This window comes from Pleurodeles waltl, chromosome 6 (genome assembly GCF_031143425.1).
Source record: "Pleurodeles waltl isolate 20211129_DDA chromosome 6, aPleWal1.hap1.20221129, whole genome shotgun sequence".
In the NCBI taxonomy this organism is placed as follows: Eukaryota; Metazoa; Chordata; class Amphibia; order Caudata; family Salamandridae; genus Pleurodeles; species Pleurodeles waltl.
In genome coordinates this window covers 1,674,188,172-1,674,212,719 of record NC_090445.1, presented here as the reverse complement: position 1 = coordinate 1,674,212,719, position 24,548 = coordinate 1,674,188,172, and the positions used below count along the sequence as shown (strand labels likewise).

Here is a 24,548-nt window from a genome sequence, read left to right as displayed (position 1 = left end):
GGTTAGCTGGTTCATAGATGTCTTAGGTCATAACAAGAGAGTTTGTAAACCGCATCAGAAGCCCTGCCTCCTGTAAAAGGTTGGAAAGTTCAGTTATGAGAGTAACACCCAATGACACACTAAGCGTGACCCAAAGACCACTTTCTATTTACAAGCCCAGCAGCAACTACCTCGAAGGAAGACAAAGGGAAGAAGGAGATTGTGGACCCCTTGCCATTTAGGAAGGTCAGCACAATACAGATGTCTTCCTCTTAGTACCTCCGTATGCTACATTCATCACTGCTTGTGGCTTAGCAGACTGAAGACGGAGTCCGCAAGGTGGATCTTGTTGGCTTCCACACTGCACCTGACATGGTGGTGTTGTGTGATAAGACTAACAGAATATCGGCAAATGAAACATAATTAGTGGTTTTGGGACCCCCTCGCATGCAGCACAATAAGACACAGAAGCATTCATGGTTCTAATATAATGGCACTGAAGAAGCTTGAGTTTTGGATCTGTCTTGTGGCCAAACCCAGGTTTGTTGTAAGGAATTCATTTTAATACACTAAAGTTGAGTACAATTGCGTCGCCAGTATAAAAGTGGCATTAGTAAATTTATACCTGGGTACGTTGTGGAAGCATTCTCTCTGTAGAGTAAGAAGGGAGGCTCGCAGGGGTTTCATCCTCGCTTTAATGGGGATAGCAGACGCTTGATGTTTATTCAAAGAAAGAAGGAGAGAACCTACATATATTGGCATGCATAATACGCTACAAAAGTGACTCCCTCCGCTCGCGAATTTGGAGCCTTGTTGAGGAGATGTGAAGACGTGGCGAGTGATTCCATTTGGCGTCTTGGATACCGTACGGAGACCGCAAAGAGTAATGGTGAGGCTTGCAGGGACAGGGGTTTGGAATCCGAATATAAAGTCAGATCCAATAGCAGATTTCTGTGGGGATCGAACCAGGATGAAGAACCTTTTTATACATGTGGGTTAAAAGTGTGAATATGGATGTGAATTGGAGTTTGGATGCAATTAATGGCGGCATATGGGCCATTGATATGTGGCCATTGCAATGTGGGTTCCATCATTAATGTTTTGGTTTGATTATATAGGCATGATTGTCTTATTATGCTCGCACCGCTTTAGTATTTTCTTTATATTTATGTATGAGGCAGATCAAAAATTTACATTATATCATTTGATTATGATGTGTTTTTGAAATATGGAAAGAATGATGCCAACGTATAATATAATTGGTATACTTTAATTAGTTCCAATGGAAAGAAAACTGGGTACATTAATATGCACAAATATATATTTTCTGCCACTGGGCATTGAATGGTGGTTTACTTTAAAATGAATAATTTCATAAATTTAACAAAAGTTAAAATCTTGAAATTTGAAATGTCTTTGGTTAGAGAAAGAGTGATATTTTGGGTTGATAAAACAATATGTTTGATTTGCTGACAGGAGGAATTGCGGATAGTATTTCCTTCATGTCTATTGAATTGCAGGATATAGACCCTCATTACATCATTGGCGGTAAGTGCTGCTTACCGCCATGCTGACTGCTGCCAACATACTGTGACCGTGGCGGTATAATGATACGGTTATTATGACCCACACATAGAAATCCACCACTAAATAGACACCCACACAAGCCCACCAGCCGAAGGTCAGTGATAAACTGGCGGTACCAAAACCCACACCGTTACGCCAACAGAAATATGCCCACAGCATCATGACCCACGAATCACCGTGGCGGACATTCAACCGCGGTAAACCATTGGCGGTACAGACCGCCGCACTCAAAATACACACACACATACAAAACTACACCACATTGGACAATTCAAAATACACACACCTGACACACATACACTCACCACACACCCACACCACTATAAAACACACACCCACAATACCCATAACTCTTTACGAGCCAAACATTTTGGCAAGTGAGAGAGAGACAAGCCAGGAACACCCACTGAATCTGAGCCACAAAACACCATCACCCATACACCATCCACGCACCTCACAGCACACACCCCAACGCATCACCCCACACACCCTCACTCATACCACTCACACTACGCCCATGGCATCACAAAGACACCCCAGGTTCTCAGAGGAGGAGCTAAGGGTCATGGTGGAGGAAATCATCCGGGTAGAGCCACAGCTATTTGGATCACAGGTGCAGCAGACATCTATTGCAAGGAAGATGGAGCAATGGCGGAGAGTCATAGACACACTAGTGACAATCACTTAGCTAAACCAAGCAGAACTCACACAAGCCAAAGCTGCCTTGCTAATAACAACCATAGAGGGAAACATATCCATGCACAAGATGGCACACGCAGATACAATAACACTGCATTTACATCCCCACAGGACCCCCACTCAACGTCACCGGAGAGGAGGTGCCAGCCACATCCAGTCCTCCCCTGAAGAGACCCACAGTGATGAAGGCAGCTCTGGACGCCTGAATCACAATGACCAACCTGGCCCATCAGGGACCTCTGGACAGTCGGTGACCCAGGCACAGTCCCCAACCCACCACAGAGCCTCCCCCCTCAGGAAACACCACCACAGCACCCACCCAGCGGGCCCATCCTTCTGTCCCAAGGACACATCAATCAGCGGTGTGTCCACCACTACAGGGACCCCAGGCAACCCCACAAACACAGGACGATCAGGGACCTGGGGTCAGTGGTAGTGGGCACACAGTTCAGGGGACAGAGTCACAGGACAACAGGGAAGCTGGGAGGACTGCTGTGCGATGGGGAGGACAGGCCCAGGGAACCGACTCTCCACGAGGCACTCACCAACATCCTGGGACCATACCACCATTCTCAGGAGACCATGGGCCAAATACTGGCCAAGCTGCAGGAGACCCAGCGGCTACAGGCGGGACAGTACCTGGGGATCAGGGAGGACCTGAGGGACATCCCCACCACCCTGGTCACCATTGCAGGGGTGCAGGCAGACATGGCCAACACCATGAGGGAGGCAGTGACACACCAACGGGCCCCTGACACTAGCCAAACTGAAGAACAGCCCTCCACCTCCGCCGGTGCTAGTGGACAGGAGGCCCTGCCACAGGACCAACAAGCCACCAGCACCCCATCCCCTGCAGAAGGAGAACCACCCCGCAAGCAGTCCCTGCGATCCAGGCAGAAGCTAGAGAACATTAACAATACCCCCGCCAGGAAATGAGACTCACCTGATTGTCACCCTTCTGTCCCACTCTGTCACCCTGCACACCTTGAACTGACATTAGTTTCACAAACTCTAAACATTGCAATTCAAATGTACTGTAATATTTACATAGGTATGACCTGTAGTGGGCAACAGTAAACACAACAGGAGCCAGAGTGGGGCACAGAGATCTGAAAATAGAGTTACCAAAGTGGACAGTAAGTGGCCATAGAAAGAGGGAAATCAGGCTGCCATGTCCAATGTCAAACACAAAACTGCAATGGAAGGTGAAGTTACAGTGTCTTACCTGTGTGTTGCTGGAAGTACTGTTGAATTAGTGTACTTCTGTTGTCCACATCTTCTTTCTCTGCCTCCTGTTCCTCACTGTCCACAGGCTCCACCGCTGCCACACGACCATCCCCAGGCTCATCCTCCTACAGAAAAGGCACCTGGCTTTTCAAGGCCAGGTTGTGCAACATGCAACGATGATCTGGCAGACCTTCTTGGGTGAGTAGTACAGGGATCCACCTGTCAGATGGCGGCACCGGAATCTGGCCTTCAGGAGGCTAAAGGTTATCTCAATGATCCTCCTTGTTCGCCCATGTGCCTCATTGTAACGTTCCTCTGCCCTTGTCCTGGCATTCCTCATTGGGGTCAGTAGCCATGAGAGGTTGGGGTAACCAGAGTCACCTGCAAATATTCGAGGGCTACCTGTTAGCCAGACACTCACCCTTAGGGCCAGACCCATATACCTACATCAAGTGGATGGGGACCATGGGCTCGCCTATTAGCCACACCCGGTGCCTTTGGAGTTGAGCCATCACATATGGGATGCTGCTATTCCTCAAGATAAAGGCATTATGCACAGAGCCATGATACTTGGCATTGACATGGGAGATGTACTGGTCCGCCCAACACACCATCTGCACATTCAGAGAGTGAAAGCTTTTCCTATTTCTGAACATTTGTTCTTTTCTCCGGGGGCGGGGGGGCGAACAAATGCAATATGTGTACCACCAATGGGACCAATGATGTTGGGGATATGTCACAGTGCATAGAAGTCAGCCTTCACTGTGGCCAAATCCTCCACCTGGGGGAATACGATGTAGCAGCTCATGCGCAGGGCAGACAACACTCTGGTCAGCACGTTTGAGAACATAGGCTGTGATATCCCTGATGCCATGGCCACTGTCGCTTGGAAGGAACCACTTGCCAGGAAATGGAGCACTGACAGGACCTGCACTAGAGGGGGGGATACCTGTGGGGTGGCGGATAGCTGAAATCATGCCTGGCTCCAATTGAGCCCACAGTTCTTGGATTGTGGCCGTATCAAGTGTGTATGTCAGGATAATGTGCCTGTCCTCCATTGTCGCCAGGTCCACCAGGGGTCTGTACACGGGGGGATGTCTCCATCTCCTATTCATCCTCAGCGGTTGAACTCTAGGGTGAAAAACAGTGAGCAGAAGGTCATATTCACACATATGTCATAATAAAATGCAATTCTTCCTTTACAGAAACAGTATGTGAACTCGTAAGTCAGTTGATGTGCAAATGTCTGCTGTGACACAGTTAGGTGCCATGGCCTGTGCCCCCCTGAAATGGCGGCTGCCTGACCTGTGAGGAGAGACAAGTGGAAATGAGGTAATTCCGCTGGTGTTGTGCGCTGTTGCGGTCGGCGGTCAATGACCGCCGCGCAACATCGCATTGGTTATCATTGGGCCCTATGAGTTCCAGGAGCCAATGGCGATGTACGCTGGCGGTGACGGTACGCACCGCTGCGGATGTGACCGCCATTTTCTATCTGTGCACTCACTTGCTACCTGACCTTCAACAGGAGAGGACCTACACTGCAAGTGCTGCTGTGACCTGTGTCTGGGAGCGACAATGGCTCGAGTGTCTGGGGAAAGGGCCCCTGCCTTCACTTCCGAGGAGTTGGAGAGACTAGTGGATGGGGTCCTACACCAGAACACTTTACTCTATGGTCCTCCAGACAAACTGGTGAGTACACTGTGAGCATGATGCTTGGGCCATGAATGTAGGGATTGCTGTGTGTGTGTAAGCCCTGTGTAGGAGGGGGGACTGCCGCAAACGGTGGGAGGACCTGCGCCACTGGGCAAGGAAGTCGGCTGAGGCCATGCTGGGGCTTCCCTTCCAACGAGAAGGGGTGCCCGTCATACCCTGACCCCCCTGATGTTCCGCATCCTGGCGGTGGCCTATCCGGAGTTGGATGGTGCTTGAAGGCATAAAAGAAGCCACAAGGGGTTGAGTACAGATTCAGAATCATGACTTTGCGCGCGTTAAGGTATTACCTGGGTGGGGGATGTGAGCTGTGGGTGCCCCTAGGCCAGGGCGAACATGGCAGTGTATGTTCAATGTTGGGCAAGATCAGATGCACTCCAACCCCAATAATGTTAGTGGGCGTCTACTACTGTGCAGGGTCCTGTGGATTTCAGGTGTGCAGCTAATGGCGTTAGGCAGTTTACCTCATGGCCTGGTGACTAGCAGTGTAACTGGTAGTGCATGGGCTAGTGCATAGGGCTGTTCCCTGTGTGTTGTGTACGCCAGCGGTAGTGTTGTTGCTGGCACTAACCAAGTGTATCCTCTGTTTCTCCCCCCTTTTGTTTTGTCACCCTGTCCTTGTGTGCATTAGCATCATCTGGCGGAGGACCAGAGGCACCGGCAATGGAGGGAGCTGCATCCCACGTGGGCCTTGAGGCCGAATCCACCGACGGTGAGGGCACCAGTGGGACGGAGGGCGAGAGGAGCACCACGACTGAGACAGGAGGGGACACTACTGACAGCGACTCCTCCTCCGATGGAAGCTCCCTGGCAGTGGTGGACACCTCTGTGGCCACCCCAACTACAGTTACAGCCGCCACCCCCATACCAGCATCACCCTCTCAGCGTGTTTCCCGTGCCCGCTCACCCAGGAGGGTGGGCGTCTCCTTCGCCCCAGGCACCTCAGGCCCTGCCTCAGTCAGCCCTGCTGCCCTCAGTGAGGAGGCTATTGACCTCCTGAGATCCCTCTCTGTTGGGCAGTCAACCATACTGAATGCCATCCAGGGTGTAGCAGGGCATTTGCAACAAACAAATGCATACCTGGAGGGCATTCACTCTGGCGTGGCGGCCCAACAGATAGCATTCCAGGCTCTGGCCAACGCACTGATCGCAGCCATTGTCCCGGTCTCCAGCCTCCCCCTCCAACTTCCTCTACCCAGTCCCAATCCCCTCAACCCCAGCCTATCCCAAGCACACCTTCAGACCAGCAATCAACCAAATCAAAACACAGAAGTGGCTCAGGCAAACACAAGCACCACACTTCATCTCACAAGCACTCACACAAGCACCATCCACATGCAGACACACCAACATCCACTGCCTCCACTGTGTACCCCTCCTCCTCGTCGTCCACCTCCCTCCCAGTAGCGTCTCCACTCACACCCGCATGCACTACATCCTCATCCACTCCCTCCATCACCAGCACGCATATCACTACACACCCCTCACTGCCAATCACCACCCCCACATCCATGCACACGTCCCCTGTGTCCTCTCCCACTGTCTGTGACCCCTCCTCCCAAAGTACACAAACGCAAGCACACACACACACACACCCAACAGCCATCCACCTCACAACATCCAGCCCATGCACCTGCACCCAACCACAGCAGACTGACACCTCCTACAACCACTCCCTCTTCCTCCACTCCCAAACCTTCACCCTCTCCCCGCTCTAGTGTCCCTAAGGAGCTTTTCCTTGCCAACATTGACCTGTTCCCTACCCCACCCCTCGTCCTTCCCCTTGGGCCAGGGTGGCCAGAACCCAGCCCAGCACCTCAGCCACCCGGTTCATGGCCACTGTGGTTTCTGCAGGTACTGCAGGTGTGCAAGGCTCTAAGGAGGCACCCGTCAGCCCAGCCAGTGTGCCAGCAGCACCTGCCAAGGCCAAGATGGATCCGACACCTAGCAAGGGCAAGAAGGGGACACCAGCCAGCAAGGGGAAGGTGGCACCACCAGCAAGCAAGGGCAAGACAAAGACACCAGCTGTCAGAAGCAAGGAGGCACCACCATCTGCCAAGGGCAGGAAGGGGCACACAACACCAGCCATGGCACTTCAGCCGTCCGAGGCTGCAGGTGAAGGCACCATCACTGCCAGCACCACCACTGCCAGCACCGCCACCTGCACTGCCGCCAGCAGCACCACTGCCAGCAGCAGCAGCCCCAGTGGGCAGTCATCTGAGGCTGCAGGTAAAGGCCTGGAGGCTACCACCACCAATGCCTGCACCGCCACCTGCTGCGCAACTGGCATCCACTGAGAAGCTGTCACCGCCGGAGAGCAGTGTGTAGTGGTGATTACATGGGCTGCAGTGCATCCTGGCCCCTGCAACACCTGTCGGTGTGACACACAGGTGAGAGACAGTGACCTTGCCCCATCCAGGATGAAGCACACTGGGCACAAGGCCCCTCCAGAACCAGTGGAAGAAGCCATCTACTCAGCTCCTCCTTGCCAGGATGAAGCACACTGGGCACAAGGCCCCTCCAGAACCAGTGGAAGAAGCCATCTACTCAGCTCCTCCTTGCCAGGATGAAGCACACTGGGCACAAGGCCCCCTCCAGAACCAGTGGAAGAAGCCATCCACTCAGCCCCTCCTTGCCAGGATGAAGCACACTGGGCACAAGGCCCCCTCCAGAACCAGTGGAAGAAGCCATCCACTTACCGCATCCGTGCCAGGATGAAGCACACTGGGCACAAGGCCCCCTCCAGAACCACTGGAAAAAGGCATCCACTTGAGAGACTGTGGCCTTGCACTCCCCAGGACCAAGCAGTGGGCAAACCACCCACTTGAGAGACTGTGGCCTTGCACTTCCCAGGACCAAGCAGTGGAGAAGCCATCAACTAGAGAGACTGTGGCCTTGCACTCCCCAAGACCAAGCAGTGGGCAAACCACCCACTTGAGAGACTGTGGCCTTGCACTCCCCAGGACCAAGCAGTGGTCAAACCACCCACTTGACAGACTGTGTCTTTACACTCCCTAGGACCAACCAGTGGGCATGGAGCCCTCTCCAGGCCAGTGGCGTTATACCATCTTCCGGCTGAGGTGCCCCCCCATTCCCCGTCCCCCTGAGGTGCCTGTGTGTTTTCGACCTGATGCCCCTGCAGTGTTCTCTCTGTATTGAGGCAGGAGTCAATTGTGGCCTTAACCTATGTGTTTTGGCCCAGTGGGCCACGGATATTTTGGAGTGGGCATTGTCCCTCCTTTTGTATATATTGTATATATTGTACATACTGTTTATTGCTTTAAGAACGTATTTCTCAAAATGACTAATATTACACTCATGTTACTCCATTCCTTTCGTCCTTGCGTTATTCCTGAGGGTTATGGGGTGTATATGTAATGTTGTTGCATGTGTTTGTGTGTATGGTGTTGGGGGTGAGGGTGGGGGCGGGGGTGTTGCGTGCATGTGTCACTCTCTTTTTCCTCCCCACCTCCCCTGTGTGCTAGGTGCAGTACTCACCGTGGTCGTCTTCGCCGGCGTTCATGTTCCTGGTGTAGGAGAAGGCAGACCAGCATGGGTAACACCTGCAGTTGGGCTCCATGGCGTCCTGGTTCTTCCATGAGTGTCGACAGGTGAGTCGTTTCTCTTCAGAGTAGTGTTTCTGCCGTGCTTTTAACAGCGTTGGTACTACCCCGGAAAAGCTGGCGGAGAGGCGTGTTGTAATGCAGTGGGCGGTACATTGTCTTCCGCCTGGCTGTTGGCAGTTACCGCCGCTGTGTTTGTTGCCGGGATTACCACCGCTTTATCACCGACCGCCAGGGTTGTAATGAGGGCCATAGTTTCTAAAGGCAGTGGGGCTTTGTTATAGAATTTTGGGCTATGAGTAAGACTGCAATGGTTGAAACGCCTCAGCTGATATAATACAGCCAATGATGGATGAAAAATAAATAAATTGGATAGAGTCTGGAGTGCCGGCTTTTCCTTTCTGAATGGATGTGGAATGCTGTTATGGATATATATATATATAAAACCTACTGGCATATATATATATATATATATATATATATATATATATATATATATATGTGTGATAGAATCCTTTAGAGACAGTTAGCTGAACCATATCACAATCTCACTTGTATAACATAGCAAAACTTATATACCTGGCAGCCTAGGCACAAAGCAGTCTTCAAACATACCACCCAGCTCAACAACAGCACAAAACAACTGTAAAATATTTTGACGCACGCTTGCCTACGCCAAGCATACTAAAATAGCTTTTTTATTAAAATCCTTTTGCTTTCCCATTAGACAACTGACACCAGATCAATTAAAGTTCATAACTGTATGAAAAGGGCACACGGATCATGAAAGCAACACGGTTTGATAATAATGGTGAGAGGCGCAATATACTTGTAGATAATATTCATGAAGGGGGAATAAACACACTTGTACAAGATCCATTAGAGGGAATAACTTGTATTATTTTCTCAGGTCCTTGCTCCATTTGTCCTCTCTGGATGTTTTCATTTTGCCCTGATATGGATTTTCATTCCCACATCTCATGCATTTTTAAGAGAATGAAATATGGACATGTTTCATGTTTTGAATCAGACCTCAGAATGTAAAAATGTACCACCCTTAGGCAATTCTTCGGGTGTTCATGATGAATTTAGACTTTTACGCTAATGCAAAAATTGTTTCCCCAAAGGTCTCAGCCTCACTATGTTGCACCTAAAAGCTGTAATGGTACAGATGGAAAAAATGCATATTTTGGTTTAGTTGAAGTTCTTTTTTCCACAATATTAAAATCTGAATAAAGTAATTATCCTTATCCTTGTTTTAGTGAGATGTCAATAACAATAACGCTTTGCACACATTTATTGTGATATTGTTGATAGCATCTTAAACCGGCTCGTTCTGTAGCTTATTTGAAGGTAGCACAATTCTAAAGCAAAATGAAGGGAAATTAAAACATGCCTTTGTTGGGATTTGGCTTTAAGGCTGTGTGGTGTGATTATCAAAACGTGGTTGGTTGTGAATCGCTTATAATCTGCATGCCACCTCCTGGGGCGAGGGCTGCACTGCACTTTGCTTCCCCACAGCCCCTCCAGGACATCTAAAACCTCTTTAACAAGGAACACTTGGACAAGTCACTATGTTCAGGCCTATAGTAGTTTTATCTGTTTTAGTGCAGAGTGCTGTACAAACAGTAACCTAAGAATCTGTCCTGCTTCCCTGTGGGCAAGAGACTTAGGGGGTTATTACAACTTTGGAGGAGGTGTTAATCCGTCCCAAAAGTGACGGTAAAGTGACGGATATACCACCAGCCGTATTACGAGTCCATTATATCCTATGGAACTCGTAATACGGCTGGTGGTATATCCGTCACATTTGGGACGGATTAACACCTCCTCCAAAGTTGTAATAACCCCCTTAGGGTGCCTTTTCACTAAATCTCTCTATGGTGTTGAGGTGTTTGGGAGGCTTTTTGTATTGTTTCTGGATTATGTTAATTCAGTGGCAATTCTTCCCTGTCTTTGGATGATAGCTTGTCATCTTACTTTGCATTGGCTGATGCTGTTGCTGCTGTAGCCCTGTTAGGTCCATTGCTATGACCCAACATTGCATTCTGAAGACATATCATATTCAGTAGTTACTTGGTAGTTCTTTTGTGTAGGTTTGTGCATACATGTACCGGCACTCTTCTGTACTTCTGCCTGCTGATAGCTAATCCTTTACATCAGTGGTTCCCAACCTGTGGTCCGGGGACCCCTGGGGGTCCGCGAAGCCTCCTCAGGGGGTCCCCGAATGGTTAGAAAATTAAATAATAGTAACAGATTAGGTTCCCAGCTTTCAGCAATGACTCAGTAGGGGGTCCCCGGATTCCAATAAAGAATCAGTGGGGGTCCCGGGCTCCAGTAATGATAAATTGGGGGTCCACAGAAGTCAAAAGGTTGGGAACCACTGCTTTACGCCAGTGGTTCCCAAACTTTCGACTTCCGTGGACCCCCACTTTATCATTACTGGAACCCGGGGACCCCCACTGAATAATTATTGTAATCCATGGACCCCCCCCCCCAACTGAGTCATTAGTGAAAGCTGGGGACCTAATTTGTTAATAACATTTAATTTTCTAAGCAGTCGCGGGCTCCCTGAGGAGGCTTCATGGACCTTCATGGGTCCCCGGACCACAGGTTGGGAACCACTGCTTTATGTCTATAACTGCAACCAACTACCCTTGGAGTTAGAGTTCCTGTGTCACTATGTGACAGAATGTTGTGTGTGTGTCTATGTCTATATCTGTGTCTATGTCTCTGTATTTTTATACATTCTTTTATTTATACATTCTTATGAAGCACAATTTCCCCAACATTAAACTCTTTTCGATGGGCAATATAGTTATACATGAAGAAACAAACGTACAGTTATATATTGAGTCTCTCTTCTGCTACTTACTCACAGATTCAGGGAAAACTTAAACATCAAAGTACTCACTCGGTGTATTATTGGTATTTTATTTGCAAGTGATCATGCAGGTAGTACATAAGGGTATGTCCGTTGCATGTGAGACGTATGGCCTGGTATGACCTTAAATTATGAGTTTCATGTTTTCCCAGATTTCATATGTTTTGGGCATGAGCCTCTCCCGAGATCCCCCTAATCTTGTCAACCTTAAATCTATGTTTTTTGGTGCAAAAGTTGCTCAACTACACACATTCGTATTGCGCTTGTATTGCTATTGCATTGCCCTGTGATTAATACTAATTAGCCAAGGACTGTGGATAGCTAACTAATTTAAACTCTAAAAGGCATAAACGCCTAATATCTTGCCTTCTCTTCCCAAGGTAAGCATGGTGAAAGAGAGAGACCCATTGTGGAAGCCCACCTTCATTGTGAAACCAGACGGTGGAAGTCAAGGCGATGGAATCTACCTCATTAAAGATCCAGCTGACATCAGGGTGATGGGAAGCATTCAGAGCAGACCATCTGTGGTCCAGGAATATATCAGCAAGCCGCTGCTCATTGACAAGCTGAAATTTGACATACGCCTTTATGTCTTATTGAAGTCTCTAGAGCCACTCGAAATCTATATAGCCAAAGATGGACTCTCTAGGTTTTGCACAGAGCCATATCAAGAGCCTAACCACAGAAATCTGCACCACGTATTTATGCACTTGACCAACTATTCCCTTAACGTCCACAGTGGAAACTTCATCCACTCCGACAATGTCCACACCGGTAGCAAAAGAACTCTCTCCAGCATTCTTTTCCGACTCTCGTCAAAAGGAGTAGACATCAAGAAAGTGTGGTCAGATATCATTTCCCTGGTAATCAAGACTGTTATTGCACTGATTCCTGAACTCAAAGTTTACTACCAGTCTGATATCCCACCAGGAAAACCTGGGCCAACATGCTTCCAGGTAAGTCTGGTTTCCTTTTCTGTGGATTGTTTACTAGTGTGACATGACATATGATGCTTGTTTGTACTTTTATTGGTTTCTTGTAGATCTTGCTCAGCGTGTTCGCGGTTGAATCCACACAATTATGGAAACTGTGAGCTGCAATCCCTCATCAATGATCAACCACATTGCAGCATGTTTGTATCACACAGTTTTATCAGCAGATATTAAAAACCACATGGCACTAAGTGCAAGTGCGGGGTAATGAACTGTTACTCACATAATGGCAGTTGTGAGAGGGGATAGAACTATGGGATAAATAGATGCTCTAATACGAGGCAATTATATGGCATTGAGTAGGTTCAGATGTATTTATTAGTACTTTGCTAGAAGTATAAAACATTGTTCACTTAATAATTTAGTTCACAATATAAATCATAAAAGTAGCATTGTAATTGCTCTTCACTTAAAATTGACTTTAGATTTCCCATATCATGCTCCTGCCCCTTCCTCAGAAAGTTAATTTGTGTTTCTAGTGTTTTCACACTACACTCTAAACTTCTTGAAGTACACATCTCTTTGTGGGACCAACTACGCTCTAGATCATGGTTATACAACACCACTGGAATTTCAGATACTCCACTAGCCCACTCCAACAGAGGCTTTCCATTGGTAAGATTATTTAATGAATTAGTACATTAACAAGTATGAACCCAGCCCAGGAGTGAGTAAGGCACTCTCCAATAAACACCTTACAGAGGTACAAAAGGACATTCAGGGGTACAGAACTCTATTAAATAGACGCTGAATGTAAAGTTACCATCTGATAACTCCAGACCATCTCTACCAAATTAGTAGAGCGTGTGACATTGTAGATAAGGATTATTCTGAGTTCTTCAAAAGGAGAAGAGTAGGGCCTGAAGGACTTTAGCATAGGGACATTGCCTTGATCTTGATCAGGCAAACCTATGGTTGGCTATTGGCATTTATTATTTTCGGGTTTTATTGTGTTATGTGAAAGGGGATGATTGTGTTTATGCTCCCTTGACAGTTTTTCTTTTTATTACTTATATCACTGTTGTGTACGTAAAATAGCATATGAGCTAGAAGGCAGCTTTGTTTAAAAGATCTGATTGGCCTGTGGCTCTGAGCTAGCGTAATGCTACAACACGTATAAGTTCTGATGCTGCTGAGTTCAGTGTTTGCATTTTTGCAAGTAGACCCCACTATTTTCATCTGTACCAACTTGATTTCTAGCTTCTATTGAGAGATCAGGTTGAAAGCTTGAGTCTCTAGGACTTTCTGCACAATATATGAAAAGATAAAAAACTGGTCTTTGTCTGAGCGACCTGCAGAGATAACACCATGTGTTGAGGTTATAATTCCCTTCTTCTCCACAGCATTCATTTTGACTGGACACCAGTTTGGTGTAATGACAGAATGAGGTATAATTGTGTTCCGTTTGATGTGAATGAATGATTTGAGTGGGTGATTGACAATGCAGTGATAGTAATTCACCCATCTTTTGGTGGTATAGGTAGGAACGTTCCAAGGACCATAAAGCCAGTCAATAATGACTATGAGATTAGAGAATCTGTAGCCAGAAGTGATGACCATCATGGCTAAGTCCCCAATAAAATGTTTTCTGAAGTATTTTGCGATGAACTTTCTTGAAGTCTTGTTTTCTCAAAGAAAATATTGGAGGGAAGCATTTACTTTTTAAAAGAAAGATGGTGGAATATAACTTGTGCAGATGCACTATCTTGGTGATGGCCATTTTTCCTTCTAGATAAAGGTAGAGGGTCCCAATAGTTCAGGTCTCTGTGTATAACTCCAAGTTTGGTAAGATATTCTTATTCCAATATCTTCGATGTTGATAATGTTGCATACAATCCCAGATACCGAAGCCCCTCCACAGCCCCCTTCGGGTCTGGGCAACAGACAGCTATGTTTACACATTCTTGAAACAGATCTATTTTGGGAAGTTAATTTCACGGCTGGAGACTTGTCTGAACTGATTGAGGATTGTGAGCACTTATGAGCCTGAGCTCTGGTAATCTCCCAGATGGATCAGCAGGTGTCACCATAAAAGGAGACCTAGACTTCAAACCCATCCTCCTGTGTACCCCATTACAGCCTGGTCTCCTCCGAGGAGCCAGGCCAGAGGATTAGTGGCTAGGGTCAACAGCAAAGGGAAGGCTAAAACCATGGAAAATCCTCTTCGCAGTTGGGAAGGAATCAGATAAGAAGATAAGGAATTAAAAGCTGACCACAGTGTGGGGCATTTTAACATCAACCAGTTATAGGATAGCAATTTAGAACCAAGCCCCATGGTTGCAAGGACCTCAAGGAGATATTTCTATCCAACTGAATTCAACACCTCACGGTCCACCAAGATGAGGGTCAAGTTTCCTTAGAGGTGGCATGTATAAGTAATTGTGCTCTAAAGAAGTCTAATTTTATCATGGCTGGACTAGCCTGTCCTGAAGCAAGGTTGTTCAAGGAGTGGATGTATGGCATGAGACGGATGGCATGCACCATTGCCAGAATTTTGTTTTCAATGTTAATCAGTGAAATGGGCCTGTAAAGTGCATACTGGCCAGGCTGCTTCCCTTAAGGCATGTCATAGTAAAGATATGCATGGTAAAGGAATGCGTGTTAAAGATGTATTCTTTGTAACACTTGTGGATGTAACCGTGTGTGTGGTTCGGGCCGCATGGTGAATGCTATTTCCCTCCCAAGACATAACCCCATGGAAATCACAGGTGTTCAATAGGATGTCTCAAGGGGTATTTAATAGTAAGGTGCCTAAAGAGGAGTGGAATGCAACTAATACAGGCAGGATAAACACATTAAGGGCAGTGAGTGTCTCCATTCAAAGATTCCTGAGACCAAGATGTACCTACCATGAGGGTCGCACCAAACTTTATGAATGCGAAAGAGTGAATTTCATTGCAAAAGTAAAGGCAGTTGCTGTGAGCCCTCAGTTAAGCTGTTTGAGGACCACGTGTGAAACTGTACCTCCACAAAATCGGCTGTGGATTCTGAAAAGATGAGCCTATTCCAATAAAAGGCTGTAAAGGGCTTGATATTTAGCAACGTTTAAAACTCCCCTCTTTTGATTTCATCATTCACACTGGTGATGTTCAAGAAAATACTTGGGTACGTGAGATGGTAATCTAGCTATGGTCTGTGACTCAAGGGGATATATAAATGGTTGGTGCTAGAGTTGCTCTCCCAGAATGTCAATAAGCCCATATCCAATGAGATTGGAACAACGAAAATAAAAAAAACATAAAAACCAATGTCACTTCCCAACTACCAACCCTCGTACACCTCTAATAAGAAGTATTCATCACCCGTTTCTGATGCATCAAGCCCCTGTAAGACAGGGAGATCTTTTTTAATATTACCTGACTAGAGAAAGAAAAATACCCAAATCTGCAACAAATAGAAGCAAGAGAAGAATGGTTATTTAGCTTGTTTCAGACCCATTTAGCAAAGCAAGTATGTCAGTAATCATCTGAGACCAGCTTACAAAGAGTTGCATGTGTGAACATAGGGTGCGCCACACCACTTGTTAACTGGGGGTGCTCAGTAGATGTACCATCTGCACCAATATGGTGTAGACCATTGGGCTCCTTATGTCACACAGGGACGCGGAGCTAAGAGACCATCTTCCACCTTGGTGGCCTGAGAATCAGTGGCCTTTGGGTGGATAGACCAGTTGGGTTCTTTGTAGAGATCCTTGGGTGACCCTTTGGGATGTTGGCTCACAGATGACAAACTTTAGCCAGATCGTTTTGTTCCTCTAAGTAAGTGTCCTGTTGGCTTGGCAACGATCACAACCCTGTGGTTAGCTAGTGCCCCTTCCAGGGCTACTGCTGTCTGTCACAGACCGAGCGGCCAAATGAGTTGCATCAATAATGCAAATTCACTTGAGCTTCCTTATCTGATAAGAAGTTGACCATACCAAGCCACTGGAAAGGAGAGGGGTTTACCTCGATGGAGCATGTTGAGCTATAGGATATAAAAGCATGCATTGTGTGGCTATGGCCCTAAGTCTTTATTTAATCTTCTCAAGTGATTTGGTCTGATCAAGCATAACCAAAGAAACTCATTATGTGATGCGTGTAACTTGTCCTCCTTGTAATTGAGTGGTTTAGCTGTCAAAGGCCTGGTACGTCTCCACTTCTTCTGGAAATCCTTCACCACACCATATAATGCACTTTGTCCTATGTTCTGCATCCACAATGAAATCCTTCACAGCTTTATAGTTGCTTGGCTTGGTTCTCTAGTTGCAAGACTTTTGCTTCAGTGACTGTGTCAGCCATTGTGAGAAATCGGGTAACTGGTTAACCGGGATGTGAGCCATAGTCAAGCAGAAACCACAATCCTTGCCAGGGTAAGGCAGAAGCAAACCCTGAATTTACCTATGCTTAATTTCCTGGTAGCTTAGAACAGAGATGACAGGCTTAATTTAGAGGCAATGTGTAAATATTTGTGCAACCCTTCAAACAGTAACACAGTACAAACACCAAACCAAGTTAGAAAACAAGAGTAAATGCCATCAATTTAACAAGATAAAAATTACAAAAATCCAATTAGTAGAACCGGAGTTATGAATATTTAAACATTTTTGTGTAAAATGGCACCTAAATACACAAAATACAATCCGCGGCTATCTGGATGTGTAGGAGCCGGTCAAAGTAAAAAGTTCAGGCCAACCGCAAAGGAGCTCAGGTTGACTACAGTCCCAGATTAGTCCTGCTGAAGTTGTACCTTCTCAGGTTTTGTGCCAAGAGTCCCATTCGTGTTAGAGACAACCGCAAGGAGAGCATTGCGGTAGGTTGTCAGCGTTGCATCAAGAGCAGGCTGGGTATCACGGATGGGCAGGCTGGAGCTTTGCACTGGCGGTCCCCCGCGAGCGGTCAATGCTGCAGTGCAAAGAGCTTGACTGGCAGAGCTTCACACTGATTTTCGGTACGAGCGGTACAGTCTTTGTTGCAAACTGGCCCATTTGCAGATGTCAAGACCCCAAAAGCTTTATTGATTTAAGCTGACTGAGCCACACTAAGGGTCCTGGACCTGAGGGGCATCACTTGGGTCAGGTACGCTCTTCAGCTGAGTCCAGGAGCTGTTTAGGGAGCCTTTTATGTCCCTGAGGCTCAGAACAGGAGGCCACCAGACTAGCCCTTAGAGTCACTCGGGGGTCCTGGGTTCAAGATGAAGTTGCATATTCAGTTCTTCTACCCCAGGCAAGAGGGCAGGGGGCAGCAGGTCAGCACAGCAGGGCAGCAGTTCCTTTAGAGCAGTAGTCCAGCAGAATGGCATTCCTTGTAGCAGCACAGCACTCCGGTTTATGACTGTGGTAGTTTCTGATCTTGCTGCATCAACATATCTCAGATGTACAGTGGTGCTGGCTGCAGCTGTACCTGAAGTATGAGCCTAGAGGAGCTGTCGACACCATGATACCACGTTGCAAGTTTCCCCATCGACTCCTGAGGAGCTGTGCATGGTGTCTCTGGGTAATCAGGCAGTTTGTTAGGCTTAGATTTAGCCATCCAACAAAGTTCTACAATTTGGGCCACAGGCGGAGAAAGATGTATACAGGTGCTATCGCCCACTCCAAATATCATAAGGAGCTGGAGGAGTTGCTCGGCTTCAGGCTGCCATCCTTCCCCGGTGTGGAGATGTCTCCCTGTCGCAGTTCGATTCTACTGGCTCTTACTGGCCAAGTCAATTTTGTGTTTTAAACCAATCGAACCTGCCAGTTCCCAATCTCTCTGTGTTCATCTCGGACAGACCTTTTTAATGCTCATGGGACTCATTCTTCACCTGTTACCTTAATTGCTGAACTTTGTTGCTTCTCTTCCAGACAAATTATTTGCCGGTGTCTTGGATCTTTCCAAGAGAATCTGTGTATCCAACAATGCCGCTCAAAATTGATGGACGAGGATCCAGCTTAATCGCTAGTAGGTGGCTAGTGGGCTGTTACCACGAAAATCAGCTCTCCAATGGGTTCTTTCATGAAGTGTTGTATTTTTTTCCAGTTAGCAATATTAAGAAAAAACTCACACAATTATTTCTGTAAATATAAACTGTCATTATTTATTCATTAATTACATACCAAGTAAAGTTTAAGAAACAAAAACACGCACATTTTAGTTCATCATTATTAAAGCAAAACGCCATTTTCGAAGGTCCCTCAGATGTGGCTCCAAGAAATGTTAAACAGACAACTGTGTGAGCATCACTAGAGAGGGTCTTTGGTTCCACCCATACATTGGGAGTCAGAAGGAGATGTTACTATTGGGCAGAAGGTGTGTGCAAAACGTGCCTGCCTGCCCCAGCCATGATCATTTTGTTTATTCATCCAACTGCCTAAGCTTGAACTTCAGAGGCACACAAGGACATTGGAATGCTGTTAAATTGTCTTAGATAACTAGATAATTTATGTTGTTTTTCTTTGGCAGGAGCAGATAGGAGGAAGACAGTCATTAACTTACATGGAGTTTTAGGTCTGGCTTTACAGTGCAACTGTCATATGACCTCATTACCCTCACCAATATTATTCTACAGGCCTTATCTTCCACACAAATACATATCTATTCCTATTCTATTTACTTGCAATGCTTCACATTACCATACAGCATTCCTTTAAAGCCAGACGTAGTGGCACTGTTGACCTTGCGCACATAAAGAGATGTACGCAAGTGCTGCTTACTCCTGTGTTCTGCACAAGCACTTTTCTCCACCAGTTTGTGTAAATCTGTGACTTAACAACATACGCAAAATTAACACAAATATGTTTTGCACACAAGTGCTAACTGGGTAAAACACACAGCTTTTACCGTGCACAAGTGCGTCCAATACCACCGACTTGCTCAGAGTGACTGGGCCTGCTATTTTGCTGCTGGTTGGGCGCTGGCTTCCCTCGTCCTAACTGCTAGGTGGTACCGAGGTTTTAGCTACCGCACCCGCTTCCAACCACTGGGATATCTGATTTTTATTTGACTAAAAGAAAAAAAAACTTGCAGCTTAGCAGTAACATAAATTTAAGTTTTAACTGCTTGGTTTTGCAGATATGCAAATTTACTCTTCAATTCTGTAAACACTGCAGCATCTGTGATGATCATAAATATGTTGAAAGATAGTATTATTTCTGGAAAAGGCCTTATTTCATAATGGGCGGTGGGGAAATGTATACTATTCTGTTCTAAAAGGTGAGAATTCATTTCCATATTTCCCATTAACAGGCAGAAAGCCTATTTTTATGGCATGAGCTGAACTCCATTCATGCATAATAGAGATTTCTAGATTATAATGTTATCAATTCTTTGGCCCCGAATTTCCGATTTCATAAAGGAACCTTGTGACTTGCTGATTATATCATTTTATTTGGTAGCAGTATTGGATGTATGCAATTTGTGAATATTCCCTTCATTTGAATGACCCTGTTCCTTTTTTTTTTTTAAGTGATGCTGTTGAACAAGTATACTCCTTTGCACTGGGGCTCGCCCAGATCCATCCTGTAGGTACGTCAGTGCTTAATTTGTAAATAAAAACGTGCCGGTGCTCAAAGCCCTCCTCCTAATCACGCGGCTGCTACAATTAAATCTGCGAGCACAGAATATGGAGGCTGGGTAATCCTGAGGCCACCTTGGGCCTCTTCAATCCTATAAAGCCACTCCCTGCCCCTTCAGCTCACTCTTGCAACTTTCTGCTTTCTCCCTTTGTGACGCTTTTTTCGTTTTTCCCTTCCTCCATCTTTCCCATATTTGTCTTTTGCTCACAGCAAATGCTTGCGGCAGAACAATAAGCCCCGGCCCTCAAAAGTAAGTGCTGGTGCCCCGCACTGGAAACAAGCACAAATTAAGCACTGAGGTACGCTGACACCAATGTGTGGAACCTGTGACTTCTTAATACATATAATTCAGTGTGGCATCTACCAGGCATGTGTGAGAATAACTATGCAGCCACCCCCCCTTCCCTTCCAAGGGTATTCACCAGTTTTTTTTCCACTGATTGACATGGACTGCATCCTGCTCCTCACATGTTCAGCTGTTCCATACACAGGCCTTAGGGCCCATGGTTCTGGGATTTTTGCTATTTTCCCTCTAATCCACGAATTCAAGTCACGCGAGCAGTGCCACGGATTTCCTTCCACTAATCCTAGCTCGTCGCCAGATCCATCCGGCAGATAGCTCCCCGGGTCGATAAATTTGCAGTGGTCATGGTGCACTTGACAAGCACTAGGACCCCATTACTAGTGTCGGATAACACATTTGGAGACTGATGTAGTACCCATTGTCTCTCACTCTTCTTGGACTCGCTCCCAGCTGACCAAAACGACTTGTCCTCTATGGTTTCTGCATTTTGCTCACAAGGCATCAGCTGGTAATGAATGGCAGGTTCCAGGAGTTGTTTCTAGTGGCTGGATAACTGCTTTGATGAAGCCTGCGTGTGGAACTGGGTGCAGAGTCAAAACAGCTGCCATGTGATGTCGTCTTGAAACGGTGTCCCAGTTGGGACAAACGTTAGCAGCCCAGAAAAAGAAAAGGAAATCAGGCATTGTGGATGTAACAGAATGAAATGAAACATTGTTGCCACACTGTGGAAAATAATCCTTCTATTCCACTAAAAGCTCCTCTCAACTCCAAGATGGTGGCTCTGCTTGCTGCATGTCACCAGACCCCTCTAGATGCAGTGATGACCACACCCCAGGGATCCGAAGAAGCTGCCTACGTCAGCTCTCCCCCAAGGATAATGACACTAGACTCTTTTCCAAAGCTTATTCTTGCTGGCACTTTACATTCTTCGGGTCTGTTCACTGCGTAAACTGTCACAAAGGAGCAGCAGGAAATGTTGCAAGCTCTTCAATTCAACCCTGTCATCGGGGTGGCAGCTAGGAGCCTTTATTGATTGTTTTCGGTGTCACTGAGTCAGTGGAGTTTCTTTCAGCCCTCTCCAAAGAGAAGGAGCCTCAGACACCCCTTGTACTCTTGGTACACTTGCTGCCTTCAAACCGTCTGTTGGTGCCATGTTGATATTTCTGGGTTCAGCCCCTGTTGGTTTTAGTTTTATGGTTGCTTCAAAGAAGTGGATCAACCTATATAACCAGAATTCCAACAGCCCTGACATTACTGAGCATGATAATGAACACCCAATAAGCAGAAACTTCTACTTTGTGTTAGAGTAGTAAGCACTGGCCATTGAGTCCTGAACACCTCGAGGAGAATAAAGCAATTTATGATGGCCGTGTCGGCTCCTCCACCAATGTTTTAGGTCCTTAAGTTTGCAAGCGAGAGAGATTTGGAAGAATCCAAACTGAAGACCTGCGATTCAGAAGTATCCGGTCACCTACAAATGCATGGTCCCTGGCTTACTCTCAGGTGTCGATTGGTGGCCACATTAAATGGAGAAGGTCAGTTTCCAGTTTGAACAGTAATGAAAAGTGTTACATAAATGTGTTGCAAAGTGCTGTCGTTTTGGTAGGTGGTCTCATGCTTGATCAGGCTATGGCCAACAGATTCAAGGCATGATACAGGCTCCATCCTGGCACATATTTAGCTGTTACGCGTGCCTGCTTACCGGATATCCAGGAGGATTGTTAGTTTGTGGTGCTCAGTATTACAAAAGAGGCTTCTGACCAAAAGCTGCTGCTGTCCAGGAATCTCATAGCTGCTGCTCCCAGGACAGTGTACACCAGGCTCTCCACGCTCTAGAGAATCTGTGTGAAGCCTTGTGAATTGAGGCAGGAATCTCTTTGATTATTTTACAAATCAGATGCTTCAACAATAAATGGCTGGAACCGTCACAGCAAAATGGTATCATTCATCCGCTACCAACAAAGACCCAGTCCAGCCTGCTAAGACTTGGGGCCTGATTTAGAGCGTGGGGATGGGGTTACTCCATCACAAACGAGACGGTTATCCCCTCCGCCGTATTATGATTCCCTTATAGCCTATTGATATCGTAATACGGCAGACAGGATATCCGTCACCTTTGTGATGGAGTAACCCTTCCACCAACTCTAAAACAGGCCCTTCTTCTTTCAAAGGTTGGGCTATTTGGTTCACCAACCCTGTGGCCACCACCACCTCTTCTGACTTCATGGGTGAAGAGAAAATACTTAGGGGGAAAACTATAGCCAGTCCCACAGCATTCAACAAACACCTGATGTGCCCAACATTCTAGAAGTTCCATGTTTTTTGTTCTTTTATGTCAAATGGAAAACCAGATGACCCACACGCAAGATGGGTGTCGCAGCGGCTGCTTTGGCTGCAGCACGATCGCACCAGGTCTGCGTTTCTTTATTCTGCAAGAAGCAGGTGCCTGGGTGGTGTTTTATTGTGTTTATGAGGAGTTAAGATTTGCCCTGAGCATTTTTGTTACTGGTTTTTGTTTGTGACGTCTAGAATGACAAATGCACGTTATGTTGTACAGAAATAATTGTGGCGTTGCCTTTTTCATGAAATTGCTAATAGTGTTAGTTTATCCTTCTTGGACTGACCTATTTTGGGGAGCACTCTCTTTTAAAAGGTTTATAATATTTTATATTCGGTCGGTAGGGCGCAGGCCATGTATTCAAGCATGTTGTATTTACTAGCTGGAGCCTTTCTAGACTTATACCTGTGCCGAATAACACAATGTTTATTCTGCCTCATTTGCTTCTTAAAAAAAAACATTTTCAAAAGCTGTTCTTTACAGAAGAACTTAAACCCAGATGTAGGAAGCAGTTTGCACGTCGCAAACAGCGAATTCCGCTGTTTGCGACATGCAAAATGCACTTTGTAATCCACAAAACCCATTTTGAGATTCGGTAATATTCATATTCATGAGGTGGACCTTTGCGACCCCCTTGCGAGTCGCAGATGGTGTCAGGGACACCATCCAACATTCCGAAATGTGACTCGCAATTTGCGGGTCGCAATTCAGAATATTGCTACATCTGGCGCACTATGAAGTATCTTTAAAGTCTCATGCCTTGTTGATCTCCTTTTCGTAAGCTCTCTACATCCTGCTACGTTAACTGTTGAGGATAATAAACCTTTTAAACCCACATCCACCAGAGATGGTAAACTGGTGACTCACAGGAGTTATTTAAGATTCTTTAACAACTGCTCAGCCAAGTAGTGAGTTACCTATTCTCCTCCCTAGATCGGTTGCATGATGGAACCACGCATGCGGCAACCACGCATGCCTGAACAACGCGATCGGAACAACAACTGTGTTGTTTCCATGCATGTCTTTACCACACACGCCTTTACAACGATTTGAAAATGGCATGCGTGGCTGTTGCATGCCACCCCCACACCCTAAAAACAGAAGTACTCCAACCCCCCACCCTTAAAAACTACCCCGATATCCCCCCACCCACCCTGAGCCCTAAAACTGAACCCCACCCCCAAAAATAAAACAACCCAGTCCCTAAAAACAAAACTACCCCCACCCCGCTGCTAAAAACAGAAGTACCCCGACCCCCCGCCCCTAAAAATCTGACCCCCGCCTGCCCTGAAAACAAAATTACCCCAACCCCTACTCCCGCCTCTAAAAACCCAACACCCCCACCCACCCTAAATACAAAATTACACCAATCCCCACCCCTATAAACTCGCCCCTCCCTAAATACAAAATTACCCCAAACCCCCACCCCTAATAACCTGCCCCAAATACAAAATTAACCCAATCCCCATCCCTGCCCCTAAAAACCCGACCCCCCCACCTGCCCTGAATACAAAATAACCCCAACCCCCCACCCCGCCTCTAGAAACCCGACCCCCCACCGCCCTAAATACAATATTACCCTGACCCCCACCTCTAAAAACCCGCCCTAAATACAAAATTACCCGACACCCCAACCCTCCCCTAATAACCCTCCCCCACCGGCCTTAAATACAAAATTACCCCGACCACCCGCCCCTAAAAACCTGACCCGCCCTAAATACAAAATTACCCCAC

General features: G+C 46.6%; 1 protein-coding gene across 1 annotated transcript in view; it reads left to right on the top strand.

Annotated features, from left to right (window-relative positions):
• TTLL11 (tubulin tyrosine ligase like 11) overlaps window positions 1-24,548 on the top strand; it is a 490,512-nt gene that overhangs the window by 178,714 nt on the left and 287,250 nt on the right. The window contains exon 4 of the mRNA XM_069241682.1: window positions 12,030-12,605. Within this exon, the coding sequence (XP_069097783.1) occupies window positions 12,030-12,605 (576 nt within the window). The remainder of the gene's footprint in view (window positions 1-12,029; window positions 12,606-24,548) is intronic.